Source organism: Urocitellus parryii, chromosome 13 (assembly GCF_045843805.1).
Source record: "Urocitellus parryii isolate mUroPar1 chromosome 13, mUroPar1.hap1, whole genome shotgun sequence".
Taxonomy (NCBI): Eukaryota; Metazoa; Chordata; class Mammalia; order Rodentia; family Sciuridae; genus Urocitellus; species Urocitellus parryii.
In genome coordinates this window covers 63,559,057-63,586,448 of record NC_135543.1, presented here as the reverse complement: position 1 = coordinate 63,586,448, position 27,392 = coordinate 63,559,057, and the positions used below count along the sequence as shown (strand labels likewise).

At 44.0% G+C, this 27,392-nt stretch overlaps 1 protein-coding gene across 1 annotated transcript in view; it reads right to left on the bottom strand.

The window, feature by feature from the left end:
* The window catches only part of Aopep (aminopeptidase O (putative)), a 309,373-nt gene that overhangs the window by 71,552 nt on the left and 210,429 nt on the right, over positions 1-27,392 (bottom strand). Inside the window, exons 11-13 of the mRNA XM_026401975.2 lie at positions 26,997-27,057; positions 2,701-2,763; positions 2,446-2,520 (exon numbers count right to left, since the gene is read on the bottom strand). Coding sequence (XP_026257760.2) covers positions 2,446-2,520; positions 2,701-2,763; positions 26,997-27,057 — 199 coding nt within the window. The remainder of the gene's footprint in view (positions 1-2,445; positions 2,521-2,700; positions 2,764-26,996; positions 27,058-27,392) is intronic.

Below are 27,392 nucleotides of genomic sequence, written 5' to 3'. Positions count from 1 at the left end.
ACAAACATACCTGCAGCTCCTGCCCTCCTGCCCTCCACAAACAGTGAGGGCTGCACCCTCCCATCACAGGAGCAGAGTTAATGCAGGCCACTCAACCAGGCTGAATCCTGAGAGGCCTGAGATTGCAGAGGCACTTGGGGAATGAAGGCAGGGCAGGGGGAGGAGGGGAGAGGAGTGAGGGCAAGGAAGACAAAGTAGGCAAATTGACATGGGCTACCCTCAACATGTGGACCCCTATGGAATGATGGCAACATACTTCCTTATTTTACAGTAATATCAAGTGAATGAAAGCAGGAAAACACCATTTTATTTAATGTACATGAAAAATATAGTGGATGCACAAGAAAAGGACGCTTTGAGTAATCTGCTGCTTCTTGTGGCAGTGCAGATATTTTTTAAATGACTTTTTAGAATCAACAGTAAGTGAACGACTTTGTTCCTAGCTAAAGGTTAACACATGACCTCGGACTGGAACACTCATTACCAGAGTTCAATCTGTATTTCAAAACAGTGACACACCTCACCTACAGCTGCAGGATGGCTTCCGGACCCTTCAGGACTTGTTCCAAGGTCCTTGGGCCCCTGACCTTACTTCTTTCCACCTGGCCCTTGGAAACACTGCATGCTTTGCTTCAGCCCACTCCAAACCTTCTCTCAGGTGCTGCAGAGGCTAAACAGTAGGCAAAGGCTGGGTGGTGCTACCCAGAACCAGAGGAAAGACTGGGGACACCAATGATGAATGTATTCTGCTCTAACTCTGATATGTCCCATCCTCTTGCCGCCCCACCTCTACCCTGGGGAATAGTCAGTTCTAAATTTCACTCCTTGAAAGGAAGTTCTCCATGTTGGTCCAAGACTAGTTCATCTTCATGCTCCCTTTAAAACTGCAGCCCTGATTTCCTAGGAGGAAGAGCCAAAAGTGCGTTCTTCCTGCAAGTTTCAACACAACAGACTCTCATCAAGGAATAGTCAAGTGGAGAATTTCCATTCTTTTGGAAGGTAAAATCTGCAATCACTCTCTAGTCCCCCTGACTCTCAGAAGACACAATGGTGGGAACACAGCTATCACATATAAAGTCACTCCTCAATTAGGTTTTGGTAGTCAGATGTCTAGAAATCCATAAGCGTAATGGCTTTTCGTATTTGGATGATATACTGTGCATTTAAGTAATCTTATTTTTTGTTTAAAAAATAATCACTGCAAACTTTTTTGGTAAAGTATGAGGCACACCACAATTCTTTTCTGTCTTTAGATACTTTATGCTCTCAACTGTCACTGTGCTATATTTTTTAAAAAATCAACATAACCTACCATAGCATGCTGAGGTATGGTCCCCAAATCTGTTTCAAAAGACTTTTCTATTACTGTTTAACTGAAGTGACATCTCTGACTCATTGTTTAAAAGAGGAAGGGGTCAGGGTACCACTCTGCACATACAGAATGTCTAACTACAAATTGCCATGCTCCCAGGCCAGTTCTCTTTCCAACTATCTCAGAAGCTGCCCGGTATCCTTAAATGCACTTGGAGACTTTGGTATCACCTTCATTCTGGTGTACTTTGTGCAAGTTCTCAGACACTGCGATGCCCATACTAAGGCAACACATTACAGAAGTTGGCAGCAATACTATCAGCAGGAATGTGGCTGCAGAATTAAGAGTGATTCGTCATACATTCTAACAGCAGAAAAACAACTCCTCACTATTTTAATCCCTCCGTGCTACCAAGAACAAAAAAAAAAAGATAGTAAAATATAACTAAGTAAAAGCAACAAAAAGCATATCTGCTGTAGAAAGCATATCTACCTGTACAAATATTGTTCCCTTTCAAGAGTTTTCGGTAAGTAACTCAGAAAATTACAGACCACTTACCTTATTTCAAAATATTTATTTCAGTGATGAATCAAGTTTTAACCTCACACTATTTCAGGAGGAAACAGTTCTAACTTCTACAAAGTAACATTTTATTTCTAAATTTAGAAAAATAAATTCCTCATTTGCTTTACAATAAAAATCCCTCTTAGCGTTTTGAAAGCAATCCATTTCTTTGCTGTCTCTCCATTCTCAGAAAACTCCAACCTGAGTGCAGGCGAGTGCTGGGCCACTGCCTCCGTCCCACCACAGAAGCCTGCAGGAGATGCACTTTCGGGTTCAGAGGCACCTCGGCACTGCTGGTCTAAGAAGGACACCGCTTGGGTCCTGTTGCTCTATTTAATGAGCACGAAACAGATCTGCACCAACCACTCACGAGAACGTCGCATGTGATGCTCATTACGATTATCGACAATATTTCCATAGAATTATTCACAGAAATCACAGCTACGGCTTACTGGAAATGTAATAGAAACTTTTAAAAATGCTATTCTAATTGTCGTGACCGGGTCCCGGGGCTTCGGGAAGCGGCGATTTACAGAGACCCTCTCCGGTCCTCTCTCAAGGATCCCTACCTTTTCAAACACCTCGTTTTTCTCCCTTCGCCGCCGTTTTCGGGGTCTGCGGTTCACTCGAATCCATTTTGTCACCTGAAGTTCAAGAACCACAGAGCATTTTAAAGAGGTGGCCGGGTGCCGAGGGCCGCTGGCCGGCGGAAAGCGCTCCGCTGCGCTCGAGCCCGCAGGCCGCCGGGCGCAGGGCCCCGGGCTGCGACCTCCGCCCGCAGGCCGCACCCGCCGCCCCGGCGCCCGCTCCGCCCGCGCACTCACCTCGGCGCTCACCTGCCGCGCGAGCCCGCACTCCGCCCCGGCCTGGCGCTGGCTCTGCAGAGGCTGCGGGGAAAGGGACAGGGTCAAGTTCACCCCCGGGGGCGGCCTCGCCTCCCTCCCCGAGCCCTGCCCACCCGGCGCGCAGCCTCGCACCTCGCCTGCCGCAGGTGAGGACGGAGGCGGCGGCGCCAGAACCCAGCCGCCCCGCGGGCCCAGAGCGCGGCGCGGGCCCGCAGCACCGAGCGCGCAGCGCAGCGCAGCGCGGGCTGCGCGGGGCCGGCGGGCGCGGGCGGCGGACGGGCGGGCGCGGCGCGGGGCGGGGCCTGCCTTAAAGGTATAGGCCGCCGCGCCGCCCCTCCCGCAGGTCTCCCCGCCCCCGCCCCAGCCCCACGAGCCCGCTATTTTATTGTTCGTCTTGCAAATGTTTTTCTTCCTCTCCTGGGCTCCTGCCCGAGCTCGCGCAGCGGCGCCCCCCACGCGTGGACAGACCCCGGGCGCGCCTGCTTCACCTATGCAGCCTTCAGACCCCGGGCCCTAGGTACCCGCAAAAGGCTTTCTCAGAGGTTGGAGCACACGAAATGCTGCCTGCTCGCAGTCAAAGGCTTTTGCAGAGATGCTTCCCGCAGCCCCGCGAGGAGCCAGTGCTTGCTCCTCCGGTCAGAAGCTAAGTGTCCAATAGCTTTAGTGAAGGGAAAGGAACTTTCCAAATGCACTGTTCGCGAATAGATTACCGCGCAATTAAGTAGACGCTTTTCAGTGTTCCTCTGGGTCTGGAGGTGGCAGGTGACCTCCAGAGAGAGAAGCCTGGAGTGCAGAAAAACCTAGCCCCCAGTTCTGCCGGCGCATCGCGGGAGCCGCCGCGCTCTAGCGATGCTCAGCCTGCGCGGCACTCGCCCCGACAGCGTGGGCGCACAGCCCTGCAGCTCCAAAGTCACTGGTGGAATTAAAAGGAGCTTAATCTGTTTTCATAATTAGGGAGAAAGTTTACTCTTCGTTTACAAAAGTGTTCGCTACCCCCAAGTTTTCAGGTAACCACCAAAAGGTTTTCCATCAGCTTCAGAAGCTAGTGGGACCAGACTGCTAGTGAGAGCCGGGCAGGAGAGTAGGGTCGTTTGCTGATTTTGACCACCCTTCAAGTTTATCGCATTTCTTTAAAGAAAATCTGCCTTGCCCTCTCTTTATTGCGACTCCATCCCTCTTTCAAGATCAAAAGGTTTAGATCAAAGCCAAGATCAAACTCAGTACTTTAAATAGAAGCAACTTTGCTATGGAGTATTTTATACAAAGAGGAGCTTCTTAATGGAGACATCAGAGTGGGGAACTTCATTGGGTCTCTTTATTCCATATTCATAACTGGACTACTTAAACTTACATTAATGATACACATTTATTTCCTAAAATAAACAACAAATCTGCTCAAGTGGAGGAATCTTCCTTAGTGTTTGTGTTTCCGGGAATACAAAAGAAAAAAAAAAATCTTAACTCTAGAGAGAAGTATAAATAGATGCATTAACCATTCTGTATCATTAGTAGATAAGTGCTATGAAATGCAACCTCATTTTCAACATATTATCTAATTTTCTTATACATTTGTATACAGCCATCATATGCAATTTTTCTACTATAAAGGAAATGGACAAAATAGTTAATGCTTTGGAAATTTTGTGTGCACATACACATAAGCAGATAAAAAATTAGAAATGGAGAAGTGGATTACATGGAGCTGCTTAATTTTAAATGCAAAGAGAACTATGAACTATCCAAGCTTCTTCTATACTACTAATTCCAGAACCAGCAGAAATCCATCCTGGCAGATGCTTCCTTTTATCCAGCATTATTTTCTTCCTTGGAAGTTCACTGCCCCTAGGAATTTTGATAGGAACCACTCAATACTGATGTGCCTAACTTACACCAACCTTTTAAAAGGTTACTTTTTTAGTGACTTGTAAAAAAAAATAATTTCAACATATAGACTTTGAAGAAACAAAAACCAAGATTGTTTTTAAATTCTGTGTATCCTACTGAGTTACTGGACAGATCTTGGGAGGACGCAGTCTCCTCTCTCCCTAGCACTCAGTTCTTAGAGCATCTGTTTCTGGCATAAGCTGAACAGTGAGACTTAGTCTGTTGCTCTCCTCCTCTAGTGCCTCATTGAGTGGGAAGCAAAAGCTGGGGTCCATTCTAAGCTTCTCCCAACTTTTTCCTAGTTTGTTCTCTTGCCCCACCCCATAATATATTCTCCACAGAGAAGCCAAAATCATATTTCCAAAGGTAATTCTAATGGTTTCTCTTGGCTTTATGGAGGCTGCTTTGCTTGGCTAGTTCTTTCTTATCCTCTAGTTCTGGTCTTAACACTTCTCAAAGGTCTTTCTTCACTCTCGACCCAAATTATGTTATTCTCCTGTTCTTTCTAACAGCATCCTCTTTATATTCTTTTGAGTGATTGTTTTTTATAGCTATTTTGAATTTTATTTTTTATATTTATTTTATTATTTAGTTTTAAGTGGATGCAGTATCTTTATTTTGCATTTATGTGGTGCTGAGGATCAAACTCCATGCCTCAAGCATGCTCTACTACAGAGTCACAACCTCAGCCCACTGAATTTTATTTTTAATTAAGAAAGTATTTTTAGAGTAGTTTTAGGTATAGAGAAAAATCAAGTAAAGAAGCACAGGATTTGCATATCCCCTCACCTCCACAGTTCTCCCTACTATTGACACAACATTCATTAAGGTTGAAGAATCAGTACTGATACACTATTATTAATTAAATTCTATAGCTTTCATCAGGGTGTGTTCTTTGTTGTAGCTATTTCTTGCTAATTTACTGAATATTTATCTCCCTAACTGGACTTTAGGTTCCAGGAAGAAAGAGATCCTGTCTTTTGTTCCTGGTATTCATCCAGTTATTAAAAACAGTACCTCACATAGAACAGATGCTCAATAAACATGTTAAACAAGAATGGAAGTATAAAGGAACAAATGAAGGAATAGCACATGAAATTTCATGGGGGAGAAGTTTTGAGATGAAGATTTCTCTAACTTCTGTTTATTTCACCACTAAAATATCTTAATTTAAGCTGAACACAGTGGCACATACCTATAATCCCAGTGATTTGGAAACTAAGTCAAGAGAATTACAACTTCAAGGCCAGCTTCAGCAACTTAGTGAGGCACAGTCTCAAAATAAAAAGGGCTGGGGATATAGCTCAGTGGTAGAGCACTCCTGGGTTCAATTCCCAGGGTAGCAACTAAAATAAAATGCCTTCTTGTAAAGAGCATAGAATTGTGAATTTTAAGAAAGACATCAATTACAGTGCCAAAGTATTTCTAAAATGACTTTAAAAACCTAAAAATAAAAAATGACAAAGGTTCTCAAATGTTAATCACTTAAAAATTGCATTACAGAATCGTGCTGGGAGCTGAATTTAATCTAGAAAAAAAAATAACATTGCATGACACTGGAAAAATATTTGTATCACAACCTGAATGTATTTTCTTGTTGTCTACGTAAAACTCTCTGTTCTGGTGTTTACACCAATGATGGCAGGCTGTGGAGAAACTGGAGGAAGACACTTTTAAAAACTGGAATTCTATAGTGGGGGACGGATAGTCTAATACCTATCTTTCAGAATGTGGTAAAAGCACTTTAAAACAGATGTTCTCTATTTGAATTATATCTTTTAAAATGCCTCAGCTAGTAGAGAGGCAAGTTTAGAAAGGAAGTTGTTTCAAGAAACTTTCTTGTGAAAGCAGTTTATAAAAGCTGAAGACAATTTCAGAGGCTGGAAGAAATGCCACTGCTTTAAAATAAAAGCATCCCTTAATGTGGCCGTGGAGACTGCCCTAGAGGGAAAGCCTCTTCCAGTTATCTTTTCTTTTTTCCTTCTTCTCCTTTTTTTTGTTTTTGTTTTTGTTTTTAAGTAGAAGAGGAAGTTACTCCTTTCACTGGAAGAAGACAGTGATACCCATTTCATACTGCTAATGAGGGCACTGCTCTCTTCCTGCTCCTGAAGGAGGCACAGCCCGCAGCAGGAGAAGGCGCCTTCCTAGGCCCCGGAAGGCCTACAGGGCGAGCAAGTGGAGCCCTCTAATTACCCCACAGCTCAGATGGTAAATTACACTCCTTTGGGCAAAGCACAGGGCAAACTATCCACTGAAAGAAGCCAAAGTACCTTTGAATACCAAACAAGGTAGAGGGTTTCAGAAGCTTCTGTGGGTTTCTGAAGGGCTCTACTGCCAACATATATTCAAGGTTAATTACAAAGTAGGAGTCTGCACAGGACTGAAAATAAAATCAAGGTAGATTAAGCTATCGTAATAACAAGTAAGGATTAGGAGTAGTTATCAAATGTTTATGATTTTAAATTTGGTTCTGTTGTTTTCAAATGTGATATTCCTTTAATGTTGGCTTGTGGAAGAATTATACATAATTTATATTACTGCTTATTTTGTCCATGGTAGAAAGAAGGCCTCGTTTCTTTCTGAAAAGAATTTTGGCCCTGCCACATGGACCTCTCAGTGGAAGTCCTTATAAAGTATATTTTTTAAAAAAAGGAAATCAGTCCCTTGCTGGGCCTAGCAACTGCTGAACCTGTGGCTGTGCAGGGAGCCAGCTCACAGAACTTCTCCCTCTCTGACCACAGCCCTGATCTCACTGTTGCTCAAAGGCTTTTGCAGAGCCTGACTGAGGGGAACACATTTCAAATGCTCAGCTCTTCATACTCTCCCCACTTCAGTTCTGGGAATGAAATGCATGGCTCTGCACACACCAGGCAAGTGCTCACCACGGAGCACATCCCAACCTCAAGTTCTTGCATTATTCCACCCTCTTTGTGAATCTGATGAAGGTTACATGCTATCAGCTCCCTAGGGGGGAAAAATACACCTTTAGCACTTGCACATGCATACACAAACACACACAGAATTTTCAGGACATTGGCAGATTCATTGACACCCTAACTCCTCTCCTGGATACTACAAAATCCGCTCCTGGATTGAAACAGACCACCATAAAGCTGACCCTGGACTTCGTCTTTCAGGTACTTTGTGAAAGTTCTCTTATCACATTTAGTTCTGGGAAGAAGCCATCAACCTTTATTGAGGTGCATTATAAGAAACAGCCCCATAAAACCCATCTCAGTGTTTACTGGAAGGGCGGGTTTAGAGGGCTGTTTATTACATTAGATGGTGATTTTCGTGAGGGCCACAGCAAAACCTTCTCCCTGGATTCACATCAGGAATGGTGGAGCTGAGGCAATTGGTTTATTTTGACCTCACCCACATTGCAATTTATCCCTTCCCCTCTTCTAGAAAGCAAGGTGCTCCTGGGACCCTGCTTCAGCCAGGCTGGAACTTCAGTGTGTACTTACTATGCACTTAGTTAATTCTTGGCCTCATCCCATTTTCCTACCATTATTTTCAAGTCACTTTACTTATTTTAATTTATTTCTCTCATGCTACACTTGTCTGCTTTGAATGCTGCCTTAAGTTCACTTTGGACAAGGAGGGGTTTGAATAGTGTTCTGGGTTTATTGTTATCTTTTTTCTTTAATTTCCCGTTTCTTTTTGGAGGGGAGAAAGTGGGGATCAGGAAAGATTTTATGGTTCTAATACTTCCCTCCATTAACAACATTTGAAAGTAAAGTATGTAAGTTAAGATCACATGATTGTACTCTTTAAAAAATTTAAGGAAAAAAACTATTTAAAAAATTTTGAAAACCATAATACTAAACAAACATTACACAGGACTAATAAAAATGTTAACCAACCAAATATTTTATCCCTTTTGATATCAAAACCCGAGGAAAGAACTTAGATTGCAGGAAGAATGTAAATCAGACATAGGGACGGGGGTTCCCTTAACCAACGCAGTGCAGACCCCACTGCAGAACAGCAGCAGAGCTGGTGAACACAATGAGGCTTGGACACCACCCCTGACCTCAGCAAATCTCAGGGTGAGGCCTGGTATATGGAATGTGTGGACAGCTCGGGCTTGGACCTGTGTCAGCTGTGTGTCCACTCTAAGCCTCCTTTCTCATAGAGGTGTGAAGATCAGATGACATAGGTAATGTGCTTAGGACAGAAATCAGTGAAGTATCAAGTTCTAGACTTTTAAAATCAAGAAGCAATTTAACATTACTAGAAGCCAGAGGAAGAGACTTTAAGACAAAATGATACTGAAGCTCCATACACTTCAGAGATCACAGAATCTTAGAACTGGTAGAAAGAATGAGAACAGCTAGGCTCTGTGCAGAGGGGAAACTTCACCAGGTGCTTCCGCATACAGCTCTTCTACCTGTGCCTCACACAGCACCATCTTAAGGATGGAGAAGCTGAGCGTCAGGGAATTTCATTGCTTGGCCCCCAGATATCCTCAGATTGGAAATGTAGTGCTCTTTCTACTCCAGCATAATATGGACTGTCACTTTAAAAAATTTATTATGTGATCAGAGCAAGCTTGGCTCAAAACAGCCCACAAAATACAATCCCATGCCATAAAAGTCTCCTGAAAGAGATAATTTAGAAAACAGATAACAGCATATTGCCTTAAACACCTGTATGACTGCTGTTCTTCACAGGACTTTGACATCATGGCATTACAACCTTAGAGAATTTTCACAGGTAAAATGTAACATTATGTAGGGTTGGCTTGTAGATCTGGGGTTCCCAGCCTGACTTATTGGAATCACTGTGGTGGCAGGGGAGGGGGGCTTACAAACCCCAAGGCGCCCAGGTGACCAGGCAGATTCCCATCTCTGGGAGTAGGACCAGGCACCAGCCATTTCTAAGTCTCTACCCTATGACTCTAGAGAACCACTGGTCCAGACTGTCTCAGTGATGCTCTAATAGGTGACTATAAAGACAATTCAAAGTCAGTGACACACAGGATGACCCTATACCATGCTCTATGATGATAAATCCCTTTAGGTAGATGTGGACACAATCCTGGGCATGATGGGCTGTGGGCCAACCCAAGTAGCTTTCCTCAACAAGATCCTTCCAGCACACCCAAAGACTAAAAAGGAAGTGAAAGGTTTCTACGTTCCATCCAAAAGGGATGTAAGAAGGAAAGGATATTTGACTTTTTAGTGATTGTTTTTCTAGGTTCATTGTTGATTCAGTTCTGGATCCTGAGTAGAAAGACTTTAGATGGGACCTGATTTTAGCACTGGTGGGCAATACTGTCAATATGAAGTAGTACTAACAATATTCTAATTATGTGATGGCTGCCACCCATTCCCTCCAGACAAACATTTTGCATTTGAAGGGCTGCTGGATAGAATTAGAGAAGAGCAGCTGGGCCTAGTGGTGCACACCTGTAATCCCAACAACAAGGGAGGCCAAGTTCAAGCAACACGGGTCCTGTCTCAAGATAAAAAAAATAAATAACAAAGGGTTGGGGGTGCAGCTCAGTGCTACATCATCTGTGGGTTCAATCTCTAGTACTGCACGTATACAGGCACACACAGGGAGTAAGGGAACAGCATGTGCCCATGGAAAAGACCCCTGCAGTGTGCCAGCAGCACTGGGGCAACCCGGGCGGATTTCTGGAACGTCCACGAGCCTGCCCTAGTCAAATGGGCTCCTGTGTCTAGGAAAGATGCGCACAGCCACGGGAGCCAGCAGGAGAATCATTCTGATAAAGTGTCTTCTGAAGGGATAGTCATTAATTAGGCATAAAAACACAGCATATACTGATTATTTCACTAGCTTGAAAGCAAACACCAGTGTCTAGGTATTCCCCATTATTCCCTAAGATGGAGGGAGTATGGTACCTAGAAGTGTGTACACATGGACTCCGTGGTGCCTTTGAAGGAGGAGGTGTGTGGCTTTAGCATGACTATTTGTAAGAGCTGTGGCCCTCAGTCCCAATAGCTTGTCACCTGGCCTCCAAAAGAAATTCCATGAAGTCAAAATATACAAACAAAGGGAAGGGGCCTGACTCCTACTCCCTGTATCAAGAAGTAAAAGCACACACGCACACGCGCGCACGCACACGCACACACAGAGAAAAGTAAAATTCACCACATTTTGGAGGTGGGGCAACTGTCCCAAGTACAAATAATCTGAGGAAAAGCCATTTTCCACAATGTTTGTTCACCAAACTCTTAGCTCCCTACAAGGAGGTGTTCTAGGAAAACAATGGGAGGGGTCAGAATTAATTTGGCTGCTAATCTCTTTCCTTTTCATAGGATGTTTTCTCCAGCAGTGGATTAAATCAACGTTTAAGGCCCCAGCTGTGTCCATATTAGGAAAGCCCAGGCTCAAGTCTTCGTGGAAAAAGGACCCTCCCCCTTTGCTCTGCTCCCACCCACCGCGTGTGGAGGTGGGAGAGTGGGAGCTGGGGAATGTGAACTTGATCCAGCATTGATCAGTCAAGCAGCAAACGCTCATTGTTCTTTAGATACCAAACATAACTCCTTTGTCCTAGGGATAAAGCCAGCCACTATGCACATAACAACCTTTGTGCTCACCAGTATGATAGACGAAAGGAGATGCAAGGAACATTAGAGTTTTATTAACATCATAAATACCTCCTCATTGTTGAGATTGAAGAATCCATCAGTTAATTTATATTTATGTTAATATTAGGTATATTAAACTCTCTTCAATCTAACTATCTTCTACAATTTCTTGTTTTAGTTTTTCAGCACTGGGGATGGAACCCAGAGCCTCATACATGCTAGGCAAGTGCTCCACCACTGAGCCATGCCCCAGCCCTGTTTTCATAATTAGACATTTAATTTACAGTGCACATATTAAGGTCTGCTTTAGCTTTGCCTTTACATGAACCTTTCTTTTCTTCACTGCCTGGTTTTCTGAGGTTCAAGGTCACTGGAATGCAGGCTAAGAATCAAATAAGTCCATCCTCCAAATATGGCTTCCTCAGTGTTATGGGAAATATGCCACAGAGAACTTAGAACTCAGCCCCCTCTGTCTTTGCTGTGAGGAAATTATGCAGCCGGGCACACAGGCCACACAACTGAGTCAAGGAGATGGACGCACACCAGGGTGAGGAGGGGTAGGAGGACTCACAGAGCAAGAAGCACGAGGCAGAATGCGAAATGGGAATCCCCTCTTCTCCTCACAGACAAAAGCCTGTTTTGTATTTTGAACCTGAGTAAACTTTCAAAGGTCTCAAAATAACTGAATTGTGGCATCATCATAAAAAGCCTGACCTGACAACCACACAGTCTTGAAGCCCTGGGGTGGCGCCTGTGGAGACATGGCCCATCTGAGGCGCTGCAAGCAAGCACTGCCCCCAGAACAAATGGTGGACTCCAGGAAGTAAGCTCTCTTTTTCATGTGCCTCATTATAAAGGAGAATTAATAATTTTATTTCTGGTCCTGCGTCATTCACAATAATAAGCCAACCATTGTTACAAAACCATCATAACATGAAATGTGATATTTCTACATTGCTCTATGAATGTACCAGCAGGACCAGGAGTGAGATGTGAAAACATGTGCAACCTTCCCCTGTAGAATGAATCTGGGCTTCTAAGTTGGACAACATTTGATTTTCAGTTTCCTCCTCTATAAAGCTGGCATGATAATCATGTTCATCGTGTGGAGCTGTGAATAGGAGGGGTAAATAACTTAGGAGTACTACCCTTAGTGGAGCGTCTACTCACAAACCTGGTAAGCTTTTTTCCATTCTGGACATTCAAGTATGTAAAAAGAGATACGAGTGGAGGAGGAAAAATACAATTTTAGGGAGTGAAAAACCTATATATTTGTTTCCTTCATCTGCAGCTTCTTGAAGCATTTATGCAAAACCCAGGCAGATGCCTTTCAATCACAAAATCAATGACAGTGACTAAAAAACTAGGGTGTGAGGAGAAACGACAGTGAGAATTCTGGAGAAATTGACTTTGTGAAAAACACAATCAAGAAGAGTCTTAAAAAGAAACGCATCTTTGCTGGGCTGTGTGGAGTAAGAAGAACAACTCCATGCACCACTGAGGGAACAGGAAGGGAGGAGAGAGGAAACTCGAGATGAGTACTTGGAGAAAAGGCAGGCAAAGTCCCCTGACGCGGGAGCCATGTCCTGGTCCCAGGCATGGAGTTACTCCAGCCGAATCCCATTATCACGGGTTGCCCTGGAGTCTTGGTACGAAATTCTTATATACTGACTTTGGCCTCCCCTCCATGCATTTCCATGCCAATAAAGTTGCTGAAATTAAAGAAGAATTGAATTGTGAAGCTTTTTGGCATAAATAATGTCATATTGTAAAGTCAGGGCTAATAACAACCAGGATGCCCTTAACGCACTTAAGAAAAACCATCTGATATATGTATCCCTCAATGTGGTTTGAAATTTCCTTTGGCCTACAAAGGAAAATATTTTTAGCACATAGCACACTTTGTAACAGACATATAAATGCACTGAAAATATAATTTTAGGAAAGCATCTGGGTTTGATCATCCCAACTCCAAATAGGTCCTACTTTCTCAATATAAGGAACACTACAACACTTTGCTATAAAATATGCAGCAATCACTGTGACATTTTCTCATAAACATTTCATTACTGGTCCTGTTTGTTGGTTTAGTTTTTTTATGCAGTAAATAATGATTTAAATATAAAGCAACATAAAAATGAGGTTTCTTCTGAAGCATTTGGACCCCATGTCTTCCTATGCTTCAAACAGCAGCCGGTGCTCACTAGACCTTCTCCCAAAGGATATTTAGGCAACAGGCATAAATGAATATTTAATTTGCTTATCTCAAAATGTATCTTAGAAATAACAGTTGCCACTTTCCACAGAAAAAAGTGACCTGCAATTATGACTGATCTGCAGGAATTTTGAGACGAATGAGCCCAGGAAAAGTTTTCTCATCTGTTGGCTCAATAGGTTAATATCTGTGAATAACTGATCTGGATCAGAAGCAAGTGCCTACTCTTCAGTGAGCAGCCAGTGTCAATGCTCTTGCACACCAATTGTCACTTCAGATCCCCTCACCCTCATAACTGTTCGAGTAGGAATTTTCCAGTGGAAGAAGAAGGACACAAACTAGGTTTCTCTATAAGTTTGTAAAACAACATGAGGATAAGACATAAAGTTATCCCAACACTACCCAACCTAAGAATGAGCTTTAAATATGAAGCCAATTCAAGATGCCAGAGATGGAAAGGAAGACACAAAAATTAAAGGCTTTTCCGCTCAATGGACTCAGAGTGGTACCTGGGCAAGGCTCAGAGGAGGTGTCCGTCCTCCAGGCCAGTGCACCTCATTCCCCTAAAAAGCAAAACGAAGCAGTCTCAAGAGAAGCTTGCTCAGGGAACACTGTCCAGTGGCAAAAAAGCTGACTCCAGAGCTATATTTAATGTATTAGTCACCTTCTCCCTCCAATATAGGGTTAGCTGTGCTAAACAACCTTCACTGTAATGTGCTCTAGGAAGACATCAAATGGGATATAACACAACTACTCTCTTCCTGCACCCAAACTCCACGCTTATTTGTTAACCATGACAAAGGACAAAAGCCTTGGACTTGAGTTGTGGGTTTGCTTTTCAAAGCAAAAAAAGAGTATACAAAAAACATCCCTCTAGTGTATTAGCAGACACATAAAGACACTTTTTGTTTGGCAATTTGCTTTTTCTCATTTATTTTGGTGAGCTGGTATTTATTATCTAATTTAGTTTCCATCTCATAGGAGGACTGCCTGTATCTTTCCAAAGACAAAGACCTAAGCTGCTCTCTACCAACACTCAATTCACTCACACCAAGAACACACCAGCATTCTCATGCAGTGAATATGAACATTTCTTATGCAAGACACTCAGTCCAGGTACTCAGGGCCTGCTTTAGAAAGGGCTAGTGGAAGAAGGGTGTGTGTACCTATCTATGGCACCTAGGATGTGAGATCTGCATTCTGCATCCACGAAAGAAAAGGGAAAAACAGTTTCGGGGGGAAAAAAGCAGTCATTTATTACATTTCAAATCATCACTGCCTGGGGCCCTCTGCGATTCCTTTATTAACTATTCACACATCTTTATGAAGACTAAGGCAAAGACTGGATCAGCTGAGTTGGATTAAGCTCTACTAAAAATACAAAAGACCTCATCCATGGGCTGAGACCTGAGATTCCTGGATTTGAGCTTGGCTCTGCCACTAACTAGAGCTCTGAGCTTGGGCAGGTGATGGCAGCTCTCATGGGCTCATCTTCCCATGGTGGAAAAGGACACATTGTTCAGGCCTTGTCCCCAGCCTGAGGTTCTAAAGCAGCCTGAAAGTCATGCAAGACCAGAAAAGACCAGTCACACCCAAGAGTATTAAGCCACACAGACATCCACTGCACCTCTACCTGGTACTGTTATCATGGTCTCCACAGAAGAGAAGGAGGAAGAGCAGCACTGGGCTTATCAGCAGCCCCTGTCGCTGAGGACGATCCTTAACAGCAGGGTGCTCTGGTGGTAGGAGCTAGTACACGTCTCTGTGAGCACTGTGGAAGCTCATTGTGAGAGCCACTGCCTCAAAGGCCCAGATGCCAATATTAACTCAGAATGTGCAATGTCACACAGCCAAAGACCTGAGCAGGTGTATACACCCATGTATATAACCCACTGAGCTGTTGCTCCTCAGGTCGGAGATAGGAATAATATGAACATTAAATTATCTGTTGGGTGTTTTGTTTTGCTTTTTGGTGGAACTAGGAATTAAACCCAGGGCCTTTCACCTGCTAGACAAGTACTTCAATACTGAGCCACAGTCTCAGCACTTTTTATTTTATTTTGAGATGGTCTCACTAAGTTGCCCAGGCTGACCTTGAACTTGTGATCCTCCTGTCTCAGCCTCTGGGATTCCAGCATGCCTGGCCTAAAACCATCTGTTTTAATGAAGACTCTGCCAGAGTATGTCCTCAGCCTGATGAAGAGAGGATGGGGTAGTTCTTCTTAACAAGCAGAATCAATTTTTTCCACTGACTGAAGTTTATAATCTAAAGCAGATATCTTTGCCCTAATTCTTTGAGTTTATATGGCTCCTTCCTTCTCAAGAACTCTCTAGATGAAATAAAGCATCACTACAGTGAAATCCTACTAAGTGGTAGTGCTCAACTGCGAAAGATGTAGTAGTCTTTCCTTAAGTGAATCTCTCTGGTGCACAGTATTTACAAGCCTGAAAAACAGGTAATGCTCGTATGTTCAAACACAGCCACCAGACTGCACCTTGAGGACAGTGACTTGGCTCACTTACACAATGAGCTGGCTGATGGTGACTGAGTTGCAGCTTAAAAGCTAACCCAGCAAGTTTTTTGTTTTCTTAGAGACTTAGCCTCCTGCTGAACAAGGCAGATGCAGGAAAGTCAACCTCTCCCACAGTCCCGCCCAGTCTCCAACTCTGGGGCAGATTCCTCTTGTGCATTACAGAATCATGATTGGTTTGCAGATACCCCACAGATCCTGAGCTCATGGCAGGGCATGTGCCCTCTCAACTCTGTACATGCAATGCTTGGCATATTCCTTCAACAAATAAACTAAACCTTAAAGCCAAGTATTTGAACCAATCAGGAAGAGTATACAATTGAAGGATTCTAAGAGTTTAGAGTGTACTTGGAAGACAAACTTCTGACAGCGTATATCCTGGAATATAACACAATTATAGAGCTCATCAACCAGTCCCAGCTATAACTATGCAGATTCTGCTTTATAGATAAGGAGTGACAGCCTGAGATCTATAACTTTAAATGGGCTCTTGGACGCTGCTGATATCCAGACCCCCAGAGCGTCTCTAACCCAAGTCAGACCCATACTTCTTGCAAGAACCCTGCTCTAACTCTTTCTTGAAACCCACAGGCACACAAACCACTGCCAACTGTCTCCATGAAATGGACTGAGCCAAACAGTCTTTTCAAAGCTAGCGGCTCCTGCTTCCTTTTCCTTCTGGTTCAAAGGGCAGAACAAATTTATCCTTAGTCCACCAAACAAGTATATTTGATTTCTGTCCATAGTATCACATGCCTGAAAGTGTCTGTGTCCAACTGGGCCTGTTCAGAATTTTCATTCTTTTTTTAAAAAATATTTTTTTAGTTGAACACAATATCTTTATTTTATTTATTTTTATGTGATGCTGAGGTTCGAACCCAGTGTCTCACCCACACTAGATGAACACTCTACCACTGAGCCACAACTCCAGCCCTGCAGAATTTTCATTCTTTTTAAAGGAAAAAGTTTTCAAATGCTCTTTATCTAAATCAAGGAAGCCACCCTCATATGACTTTCTCTGAGCTCACTTTAAAAGTACATGTCCAGGGCTGAGGGTGAGTAGCTCGGTGATAAAGCACGTGCTTAGCATGTGCAAGGCCCTGGGTTTAATCCCCAGCACCACACACACACCTCCAATGTGAGCTACTAAAGGTCACGGCCGGGGCCACCCCCCCACCTTCCCCAGGGTGCTCCCTTGTCACTGGCAGGGAGTGGGCACATGGTCTGCAGTATGGCACGTTGGGCTTGTTTCATGTGGCTTCACACTTTCTCCTTTGAGGGCACCTGTAGGATAGATGACCCCCAGCCCCTGCACCTGCTCTCTGACAGATGCCACTGGCCATCTGCACTGGCCATCTAGTCAGTGCTGTTTTTCAAAATGAATCCAAGTATATGAATAGCTCTGGACAAGAAAATTCAAAGTTGAAAACCAAGGAGTAAAAAGTCAGTCTAACTCTTTCTCTCTGTCGGGTCACCTCCGCCCTTCCCGGAGCGGAGAAGCTGGACCTTCTGCCCAGGGAGCTGTCTGCCAGGGAAGGCTGCTGGGCCACCCAACCCCATCAGAAAGCTGCAGCTCCAGTTGGTCACTTCTTCTAGAGCCTGAAGAAGTGGCTCTGGGATGTCGCGGGCACTCTCTAGGACCACCACATTCAAGTTGCTATGCACTCCGGCTATGTCACCTCACCAAACAGCCCCCTCTGCGACCTTGCTTTCCATGTAAAACAAGAAACCATAAACTTGTTCCTAACAACAAGGACAGAAAGGGAGAAGATCGCTTCTCTAATACTAATCAAAACTCATTCTTTTGCTGGATTTCTTCCCTGTTTTAAAAATGCAGTCACCCTCCTAGATCTTCAGGGGTAGACGGCCTTGGTTTGAGTGCTGCAGGGAACAGGTGTTGGGAGGGACCTGAGAGTGAGGCTGCTGGGAGGGGCTCTTTGCCCACTGCTCCAGCTGCGAAATCTCCTCCCATGGTTCACTCAGCCCCCCCACCCCCATCACTGAGACTTGACTGCCCGATGTGGCTCAAACTCTGTTTTCTAGCACCAAACATGGATTATGTGGCCCTCCCTGCAGATGATGGCCTTTTCCCCAGTATCTCCCTGCCACACTCTTATCTGCCCTGTAAGAATAGCTTCAAATGACACCTCAATTATTCTTCCACAATGGAAATGACCTGTTTTTTTCTGAATTCTAAAAGTTGTTTTTTGTTTGTTTGTTTTTGGGTTTTTTTTTTTTTTCCCTTAGAAGAGGTCAATATATCTGGACAATATTGAATCAGATGCCCCAACAAACAACACCCAGCATGGATCTTCTGTGATTTGGTCTCTGTGGGACAATGGACCCTTCCTACATTTCTCTTGTATCACCAGACATGACGCTTAGTTTTTTGATTTGTTTTGTTCTTGGTACCAGGGATTGACCTCAGGGGCACTCGACCACTGAGTCACATCCCCAGCCCTATTTTATATTTTATTTAGACACAGGGTCTCACTGAGCTGCTTAGTGCCTCGCTTTTGCTGAGGCTGGCTTTGAACTCATGATCCTCCTGCCTCCACCTCCCTAAGCACTGGGATTACAGGCATGCGCCACTGCGCCTAGTGATGTTTAGTTTTTGTGGACTGGATAAATAACATCACTTGGGTTTCAAAAATATGTCTGAAGCATATTTCTCTATAGAGGAATAAAATAAAGCAAAGTATGTCTTGAGTGAATTTTATAGGCCATTTTAAAAGGAATTCACTAGAAATAGTGAACAAAGCATGTGCCTAGCATGCACAAGGCCCTAGGTTTAGTCAGAAAAATAGAAAAGGGGGACTAAGCATTGGTATGGACTAAACTGTGTCCCTTCATATGTTTAAGTCCTTGCCTTTAGTACCTCAGAATGTGAATATATTAGAAACAAACCCATTAAGGTAAAATAAAGTCATATGTGTGGTTCCCTAACTAGGGACCTTATAAAAAGAGATAAAGATAGAAATATTGGACACACAAAAAGACCCTGGGAGAACACAGTGAGAAATTGACCATGTATCTGCAAGCTATGGAGTCAGTCTTAGGATAAAGCAAACCTGCCACCACCTTGATCTTGGACTTGCAGTCTTCAGAATCATGAAGAACAAATCTGTATTAAGTCACCCATTCAGTTACAGCATTCAGTTATGCCAGCCCCAGCAAACTAATGTGAACGCTGAGCCCCAGGGGCCCAAAATAAGGGCAGTGAAGCTCACAATGAAAGGATTTTGATAAATTCTCTTGCACCCCAGTTGAGCAGTCCAGCACCTGGAAGAGCCTGTTAAGGGCCAGGTACTCTGAGGAACTGTAAGTGACTGTAGAGCCTCAGAGCTTTGGATGCTGCCCTACATGAGGCCAGAGACCTATTCAACTTATCTCTGAGATCCTCAACAAGATGTTCAGTCACTTAGAAAATGTGAGTTAAGCTACTGAACGTAAATGACAATGAAATTATCAAGAGCCCCCAGAGTGTACCACAGTATGGCAAGTACTGTCGCAAAGAACCAGTGCATATAATTTGAAAAATACACTTTCTCTGGAATTTGAAAAATAACCAGTCTCGGTTTCCTTGACTGACCATTAAGTGCAGCATTCTTATGAGACACCATGGAGATTAAGAATTATGTTGAGAGTATTACATAATATGTGTAAAGGAAGCCTACAAATTATTCTCCTAATGAGCTAGCTGTTTTTCTCTATGCTAAAGAGCATACCCTGGGCTACAATGACACAAAGGCTCCTGCATGAGGTCTTATCGAGTTTCCTCAATTCTGGTGACTGCAGCATTTTTCTTATAAGACAACATTTTTTATCATTTGCTTGTGTGGCCTTTGGCAGGTATTTGCTTGGGAAGAGGAGGCATTTTCCCAAGATGACAAAATAATGTGTGGTTCTAAATTCTAGGATCCAAGAACAAGCCTGGGAACTTGAGCTGATTCCTGCCTGTTTCTGGGGCACACCATGTGGTGGGCCATCAGCCATCTTCTCTCCTTCCTGCTGCCACTGCTGCCAATGATTGCTCCAAAGAGATGGAGGCACAGAAGGGTCCTGAGGTGCACCTACGCGGGGGTGCCGCTGTGTTCGGACCTCAACACACAAGTCCACCGGCAGTTGAAACTGGGACTGCAGCCAGGCTGGGAATTCCTTCGTGCCCCCTGAACGCCTGTTGTGAACACGACACTCTGTCACTTTACCTACGGGTGGGACTCATTCCTGCTGTCATGGCAAACCAAGGCCATCTGTGGATTAGCCGGCTGTCTTTACTCACATGACTCACAAAAATGCAGACGCCTTCAATCATATCGATGCTGTGGGTGATGATAAGGCATTATGCACTCAGATTTCAATGCAATCAACAGCCTTCAAAACAGGCCTCAGCTATCATCTTAAATAGTCTAGTCTCCACATTTAAAAAATGTAATAAATAACAGGTAAAATCAATCTAATAATCTGGTTTACTGGGTTTACAGTTGTGGAGGACTGGCACCAGGAAACTCCCAGGTACCAGAATCTGATCCTCAAGTCCCTTAGATGAAAGGGGGCAGCGAGTGCATCACACCTACACCCGTCCTCCAGGCACCTCCAGACGGCCTGTGAGACCTAATACAATGGAAACGCAATGGAAACGGTTGTTTTACAGCACTGTTTAGAGAATAATAAGGAAAAAAGCCTATGCCAGGTGTGGCGGTGCACATCTGTGATTCCAGCAGCTCAGGAGGCTGAGGCAGGGGGATCCCAAGTTCAAGGTCAGCTTTAGCAATTTAGCAAGGCCCTACGCAACACAGCGAGACCCTGTCTCAAAAACAAAAATATTAAAAGGGCTGGGGATGTGGCTCAGTAATTGAGTGCTCTGGGTTCAATCCCTGATACCAAAAGGGAAAAAAAAATCTGTAAATATTCAATGCAGAAGCAATTTAAAAAATATTTTTGATCCAAAGTTGAATCTATGGATGTGGAACTTGCAGGTACAGAGGCCAACTGTATGTGTGTTGGGTTGCAAAACACACAAAACACCAATTCAACATGCAATGATATTTTTAAAAACATGAAATAGCTTTCTTTCATTTTTTTTGTAAAAAGTATTCTATGTATGAATTTTAACATTCCATCTCAATTCAGATTCTAAATCTTAATCAGAAATCCTTGGTTTCTCTTCATATTTCATAAGATCTATGGTTGAAAAAGTAGATTTTTTTCAATATCCATGTTGTTCGAAACAATAACAGATTTATTGGATTTTTAGACAAATCTAATAAAGATTAAATTAAAATCCAGCTCCTCAGGTGCACCAGGTACACTTCCAGGGCTTGACAGCCACGTGAAGCTGGTAGCTGCTGTCCTGGACTGTGATCCCCGGGTACTACTACGTGTCATGGTCATGGCAGGGAAGTGTCACCTCAGGAACTGTAAGGACAAGCCAGGTATCACCTGTTTCTGGGGCTGAGAGGGATGGTGTGAGACACACGCACACTAGCAAGAGTGTGAGACAGCTTGTGCTGCACACTAATGCAGAGAGAAGGAGACGTTCCAAGGAGAGAAGAGCACGGAAAAGAGGCTAGTGGTGAAGTTTACAAATATTTGCAGACTGATAGTTCTGGTTGAGCATATACCTGGAATGGTGGAAATAAGGTTTAAAAAGGTAGTTTGGGGCAATACTGTGGACAGCATCCATCAATAGGCCAAAGAGCATTCTAAGCGCATTGTCAATGGGGAGGAAGTTTCTGGTGAGAGTGGGTTTGAGCTGTTTTGGAAGCCTTACTTGGCATTCTGTGGATGATGCATGGAAAGGGGAAGAACTTGGTGGCTAAAAGACCAGTCAGCCACTACACTAGGCCAAGCAAAACATGTCGAGAAAATGGTGGAGGTGCTAGGAGAGGAAAGGGGAAAATATGATCAAGTATGTACTTAAGGATCTCCGGACTGGCAATGAAGGGAGGAAATCTAAGAAGGGCGGAGGAGTCTGATTTTTTTTTTTTTTTTTAACTCAGGTTGAGTCTTAATTCTTCTTCTTTTTACCTTTATTTATTTTTATGTGGTGCTGAGGATAGAACCCAGTGCCTAAAATATGCTAGGTAAACGCTCTACCACTGAGCCACAACCCCAGCCCCACTCTGGATAGTTCTTTAGCAATTAAAATAAGTAGTGCTGAAGAAAGATTAGATGGAAAAAAGGTATCCGAATAAATCTGCAAACAAAAATGATTAACATAGCTGGTTGTAGTGGCACAGGCCTGTAATCCTAGTTGCTCAGGAGGCTGAGGCAGGAGGACTGCAAGTTCAAAGCCAGCCTCAGCAAACAATGAGGTGCTAAGCAACTCAGTGAGACCCTATCTCTAAATAAAATACAAAATAGGGCTGGGGATGTGGCTCAGTGGTCAAGTGCCCTTGAGTTCATCCCTGGGGTCGGGGGGAGATTAAAATACATATGTGCACCTTGGATGAGGAGGAACCTTACAGTGAACAAGAAAAGGAACAGAAGTCTATTTATAGAGGTGACAAATTAGTAAAATGTGCAACTTTCTTAATAATAATTATGTGCAGTTGGCTTTCCATATCCACAGACTCTACATCCCTGGATTCAACCAAGGATCAAAAGTATTAAACAACAACAACTACAACAAATTACATCTGTATTGAACACACACATTTTTCCTAAACAGTATTGTGTAACAGCTGTTGATGGAGCCTCTGCATTGTATTAGGTATGATAAGTAATACAGAGTAACTCAAAGGATCTGGGAAGAGAGATGTAGGTTATGTGCAGATATCCTACCACGTTACATATGGGACTTGGCCATCCAAAGATTTGGATACCCACACCAGGCCTTGGAACCAATCCCTACACATACTAAGAAACGACTGCATACTATTGAGAAAATTCAGTTATGATACTATGCATTAAGAAGCAACGCAGCTATTAAAAATATATTGCTCTTTGAAATAAGGCAGACTCAAAGTCAAAGCTTATATATTTTCTCTTATATGGCTAGAGAGAGAAAAAAAAAAAAGAGGAATCTTATGAAAATAGAAGGGAGACCAGAAGGGTAGAGGGAGGAACTCTGGGGAGGAAGGGGGAGTTACTAGGAAATGAGATTGATCAAATTATCTTATGTGCTTATACAATACCAATGAATCCTACCATTATGTATAATTAAAATGTACCAATAAAAATATTGCTCTTGAAATGTATTAAGGATAACTGCTCATGACATAGTCTTAAAAAAATAAAGTTTGGATGATAAAATTCCAATTTTATTTAAAAAGGGCACAGCAGGGAGGATGTGAGAGGATGTACACGGAGCATGGTTATCCTGGGGAGTACGACTGAGGGGTTCAGGGTTGTTTACATCTCATATTCTGCTATTATTTCAACTTGCTATAGAAAGCACATTGTTTTTACTTTTAAAAAAGCAGATAAGCAGGGTATGGTGGCACATGTCTGTAATCCCAGCCACTCAAGAGGTTGGGGCAGGAGGATCACAAGTTTGAGGCCAGCTTGGGTATTATAGTGATACCCTGTTCCAAAAACAAATGAAAAGGGTTGGAGTATAGCTCAGTGGAAGATTCATTCATATATATATATATATATATATATATATATATATATATATGAATGAATAAAGAGAAAAGGGTAAAATATGTATTGGGATATTTAGAATAATGACTAAAAGGATATGTGTAAAAAATAATCTCTTGGTCATTTTTTGTGTGTTGTTATATTTTTATTTATCTTTTAATTTTTTGTGATGTGTGTTTTTTTTTTGTTTTTAGTGCTGGGAATTGTGCCAGGGCCTTGTGCTTGCCACTGAGCGACATCCTCAGCCCTATGGTTCTTACTGATACACGTAACAGTGACATACTCATACATGTACATAACATAATTTGATCATCTCATTCCCCCATACCTCTATTCCCCAGCCCACCCCTCCCTATCCCCTTTTACTATTTTAAATTAGCACATACAATGCCATATAAGCGGGCCTCATTGTGGTGCAGCCGTCCACATAGACAGCTGATTCTGTTACCTTCTTTCCCCACAACTCCCTGCTCTCGATCCCTTCCTCTAATCTCTTGGTCTCCTCCCATTTTCATGAGATCTCTGGGTCATTTTTATTTTTATTTATAAATTTTTAAAATATTCTAACATAAATGTTTAATATTTCTACAGTCAGAAAAATGTCACAAAGTGAGTAATTTACCCCACTGAGGGCACGATTTAAGTCTCTCTGGAAGATCAAAAGTCATAGGGTGAGATGCTCTTTAGAGATGTTGATCCAATTTCTTTTACTTGTGAGACGCTCATGCTCACCTCTGTTGTTGCTGTGGCTATTTTATTATTTTTTTTAATGACTTCCAATCAACGTGGCAAAAAAAGGAAAATCAAGGCCAACCACAAAGCCAGCCTTCCTAAGACAAAAAGCCTCTGTAACCGCGGGGTGAAAACCTGAGCAGGAAAACGTGACTTCTGTCATGAATGACTTCAGCTGCTGGGGGCCAGAAATGTTGGAGAACAAAGAGCACGGAGGAGTCTCACTACCCAGGCGCCATTCCAGGGCAGGCATGCTAGGAACTTTATATCATCACCATGGGGACGAAGGACAAGGCCTCCCGTGCACCTGAAAGCTTCTGCAGCCTGAGGTCTCAGGTCCTCGCCACGCCTTTTGCTCAAGTGGAAACAAAAAGAAACTTTCCAGGAGTCTGGAAGGGCTGAGAGCAGACCAATGACCAGCAGCCACAGAAAGGGAAGAGGAGATGAAAAGGTGCGCCACCTGGTCACCCAGCGACAGGACACTGTGCACCAAATCAGGGTCCTTCTGTCTGCTGCTGAGTTTTTACTAAGGAGTTCAGGACCCAAGGAAATAGCAGTTATGTCTTAAAGACAATCTACAGCCAGCTGGCCTCTTCGCACCTGGCTGTTTTGACAGCAGGGCATCAGTTCATAGCAGGGATTCTTAGGGCTCACAAGGCAAGCTGTCGCTCATGCAACCGGACCTTGGAAAGAGCACTAGGCTCACAGGCATCTCTCTCCCTGCCACCTCCCTTCCCCCTTTAATGAAAAACAACAGCCTCCTGGTCCTGGCAAACTCCTCCTCTCCAGGGGAAGGTACAGACCCACAACCCAAGTGGGACATGCCAGCTCTGGGTGTGAGATTAAGAACATTTTCTTTTTCCATCCCTCTGGGCTAACTGCTGCAAGTAGCTGCCTTGTTGTCCCAGGCCGGGAAGTCTGGACACCCTTACAACGCTCTGGCTTAGGAAGACATCCGTAGGCAAAGGGCTTCAGACTGTCTCCGACCTCATCTAAAGGATGAACGGCCGGGCTGCAGTTCTGACCAGAGGAACCTGAACCCGCTCTCCCAGGATATTCTGCATGGGGGTGGCCTGGTCTATAAGTCACCTTCTTAGAAACTGAAGGGCCCCGGAGCTGCCTTGCTCAACTCCATTTTGTTCTATTGTTAATTCTCGTTTATTCCCAGAGGATTGGGCCAAATAAATAACTTTTAACAGGTGACATGCACTCCTGAACTAAAGGCAGAAAGTCCTTTTTTAGGAACAAGCTAATGATGGCTGGTGGCAGACAATTTTCCCAAGGGATAGGAAAGAATAGAGAAGTGAATTGAGGGACGAAAAGGTAATGGAGACACCCTGCCCCCAGCTCCTTCATTTCATGGATCACAGACATTGATTGACACTCAGACACTCCCAAGGGGAAGCTCACATAACCAGCCATGAAACCAGAAACAAGTAGGTCACAGGGGCTGCTTGAGCTGGGGCAGAGCTTCTCACTGCCATGGGAGTCCACCCTCAGCCACTAAAGCCCACCACAGTGGTGTGCAGCCGCCCTCACCCAAACAGGGAAAGCTCCAGGCCAAAGCGTCCTTTGACTACCTTGTCTGGGATGACACCCTCAGATTCCCCAGGGCCCAGTCTCTTGCTCGAGTCAGCTTTTGGGTTGGTGAGGGGCCTGGGCTGCCCAACAGGCTCTAGGAAGCTCAGGACCCAGATGAGGGGTGGGGAAGAGGAGGTTTCAGGTCAGGTGACTCAGATGGGACTAGGGCTGGTCAGGAAAAGGCATCTCCCTCAGAACCGCTCATGGACTGAAAGGGAAGGAGAAAATCTTGACTAAGAGTGAGCCCCAGCCCCCAAAACAGAGAAATGACTCTAAGCAGATAACACAGGTGAGGCCAGCCTGAAGCAGGAGGCTCTTGCATACCGGGGAGGGAGGCTGAGAGGCAGGTGTACTGGAGAAATAAGGGAAGGAGATGTAAGTATCACAGGTGAAATGAAAGCTGTCTGCCTATTTGGCTACATCCAAAGAGTAGAGCTAGAGGTCAGCTGCCCAACCCTGGGGGCATGAAACTGTTGCCTGGTGACACTACCCAAAATATGCCCCATGCTCTGTAAGAACCCATTTAACACACAGTGCAGAGGATAGCATCATGTCTACTGTTCTGGTTTGGACATGAGGTACCCCCAAAAGCTCCGTTGTTAATGCAGGACTGTTTGGAGGTTAAGTGATTGACTGTGAGAGCTGGAACCTAATCAGTCCGTCCTACTTTGAAGGGCCTTGGTGGTAACTGGAGGTGGGGTGTGTCTGGAGGAGATGAGTCACTGGGGACGTGCCCTGGAAGGACGCATCTCCCCTGTGGCCACTTCCCTCTCTGTTTGTCTCCTGGTCAGCTACGAATGGAGCAGCACTCCTCTACCCCACCCTTCCGCCGAGATGTGCTGCCTCGCGTGGGCCAGAACAATGCACTCAGCCATCTGTGAACCCAGAACCCTGAGCCCCCAAATAAACCTTTCCTCCTTTAAGTTGTTCTTGACAGGTATTTTGGTTACCTGTCACAAAAGCCGACTGACATCCACCCATAGCACCCCAAAAATTGATACAGTAGCCATAGGAGTGCCCCCAAATGGCACACTGAAGTGCAGTGTTTTCCTGACTTAGGGACACTCCACCTCAGCAAGATCATGACGTTTATGTACATGTACTAAAAACCATAGTCATGATTGGTGGGCTGAGCAGTCTGCTCTCCACAGACTCCTGAAGCAGTTATCTTGAGCATACCTTTGGCATTCCAGAACTCTCAAGCCAGTCTCGGAAGATGTTTTCAACAGATAGATCCTGCCTTTGAGAAAACAACAAAAAGTAAGGGATTAAAAAGTGACAGCGCTTACTACACAGAATGCTTCCCTCTCAATACTCAGGCACGTCCCAGCATTGTTCTTCCAGAAGGAGATTTTCTTTGGAAAATGAGCAATGCTACCCTGGGTTTAAATGTGAGAGGAAACCTGATCAAATCAGTTCTCTCCCATCAAGCACATTAACTGCATGTGGAAATGAAAGAACCACAAGCACACCATAGTAGTGGGTTTTCATGCTTTCAAAGAAAACTTCTGGGGCCAGGCTGGTGGCACATGCCTATAATCCCAGAAACCCAGAGGCTGAGACATGAGGATTGCA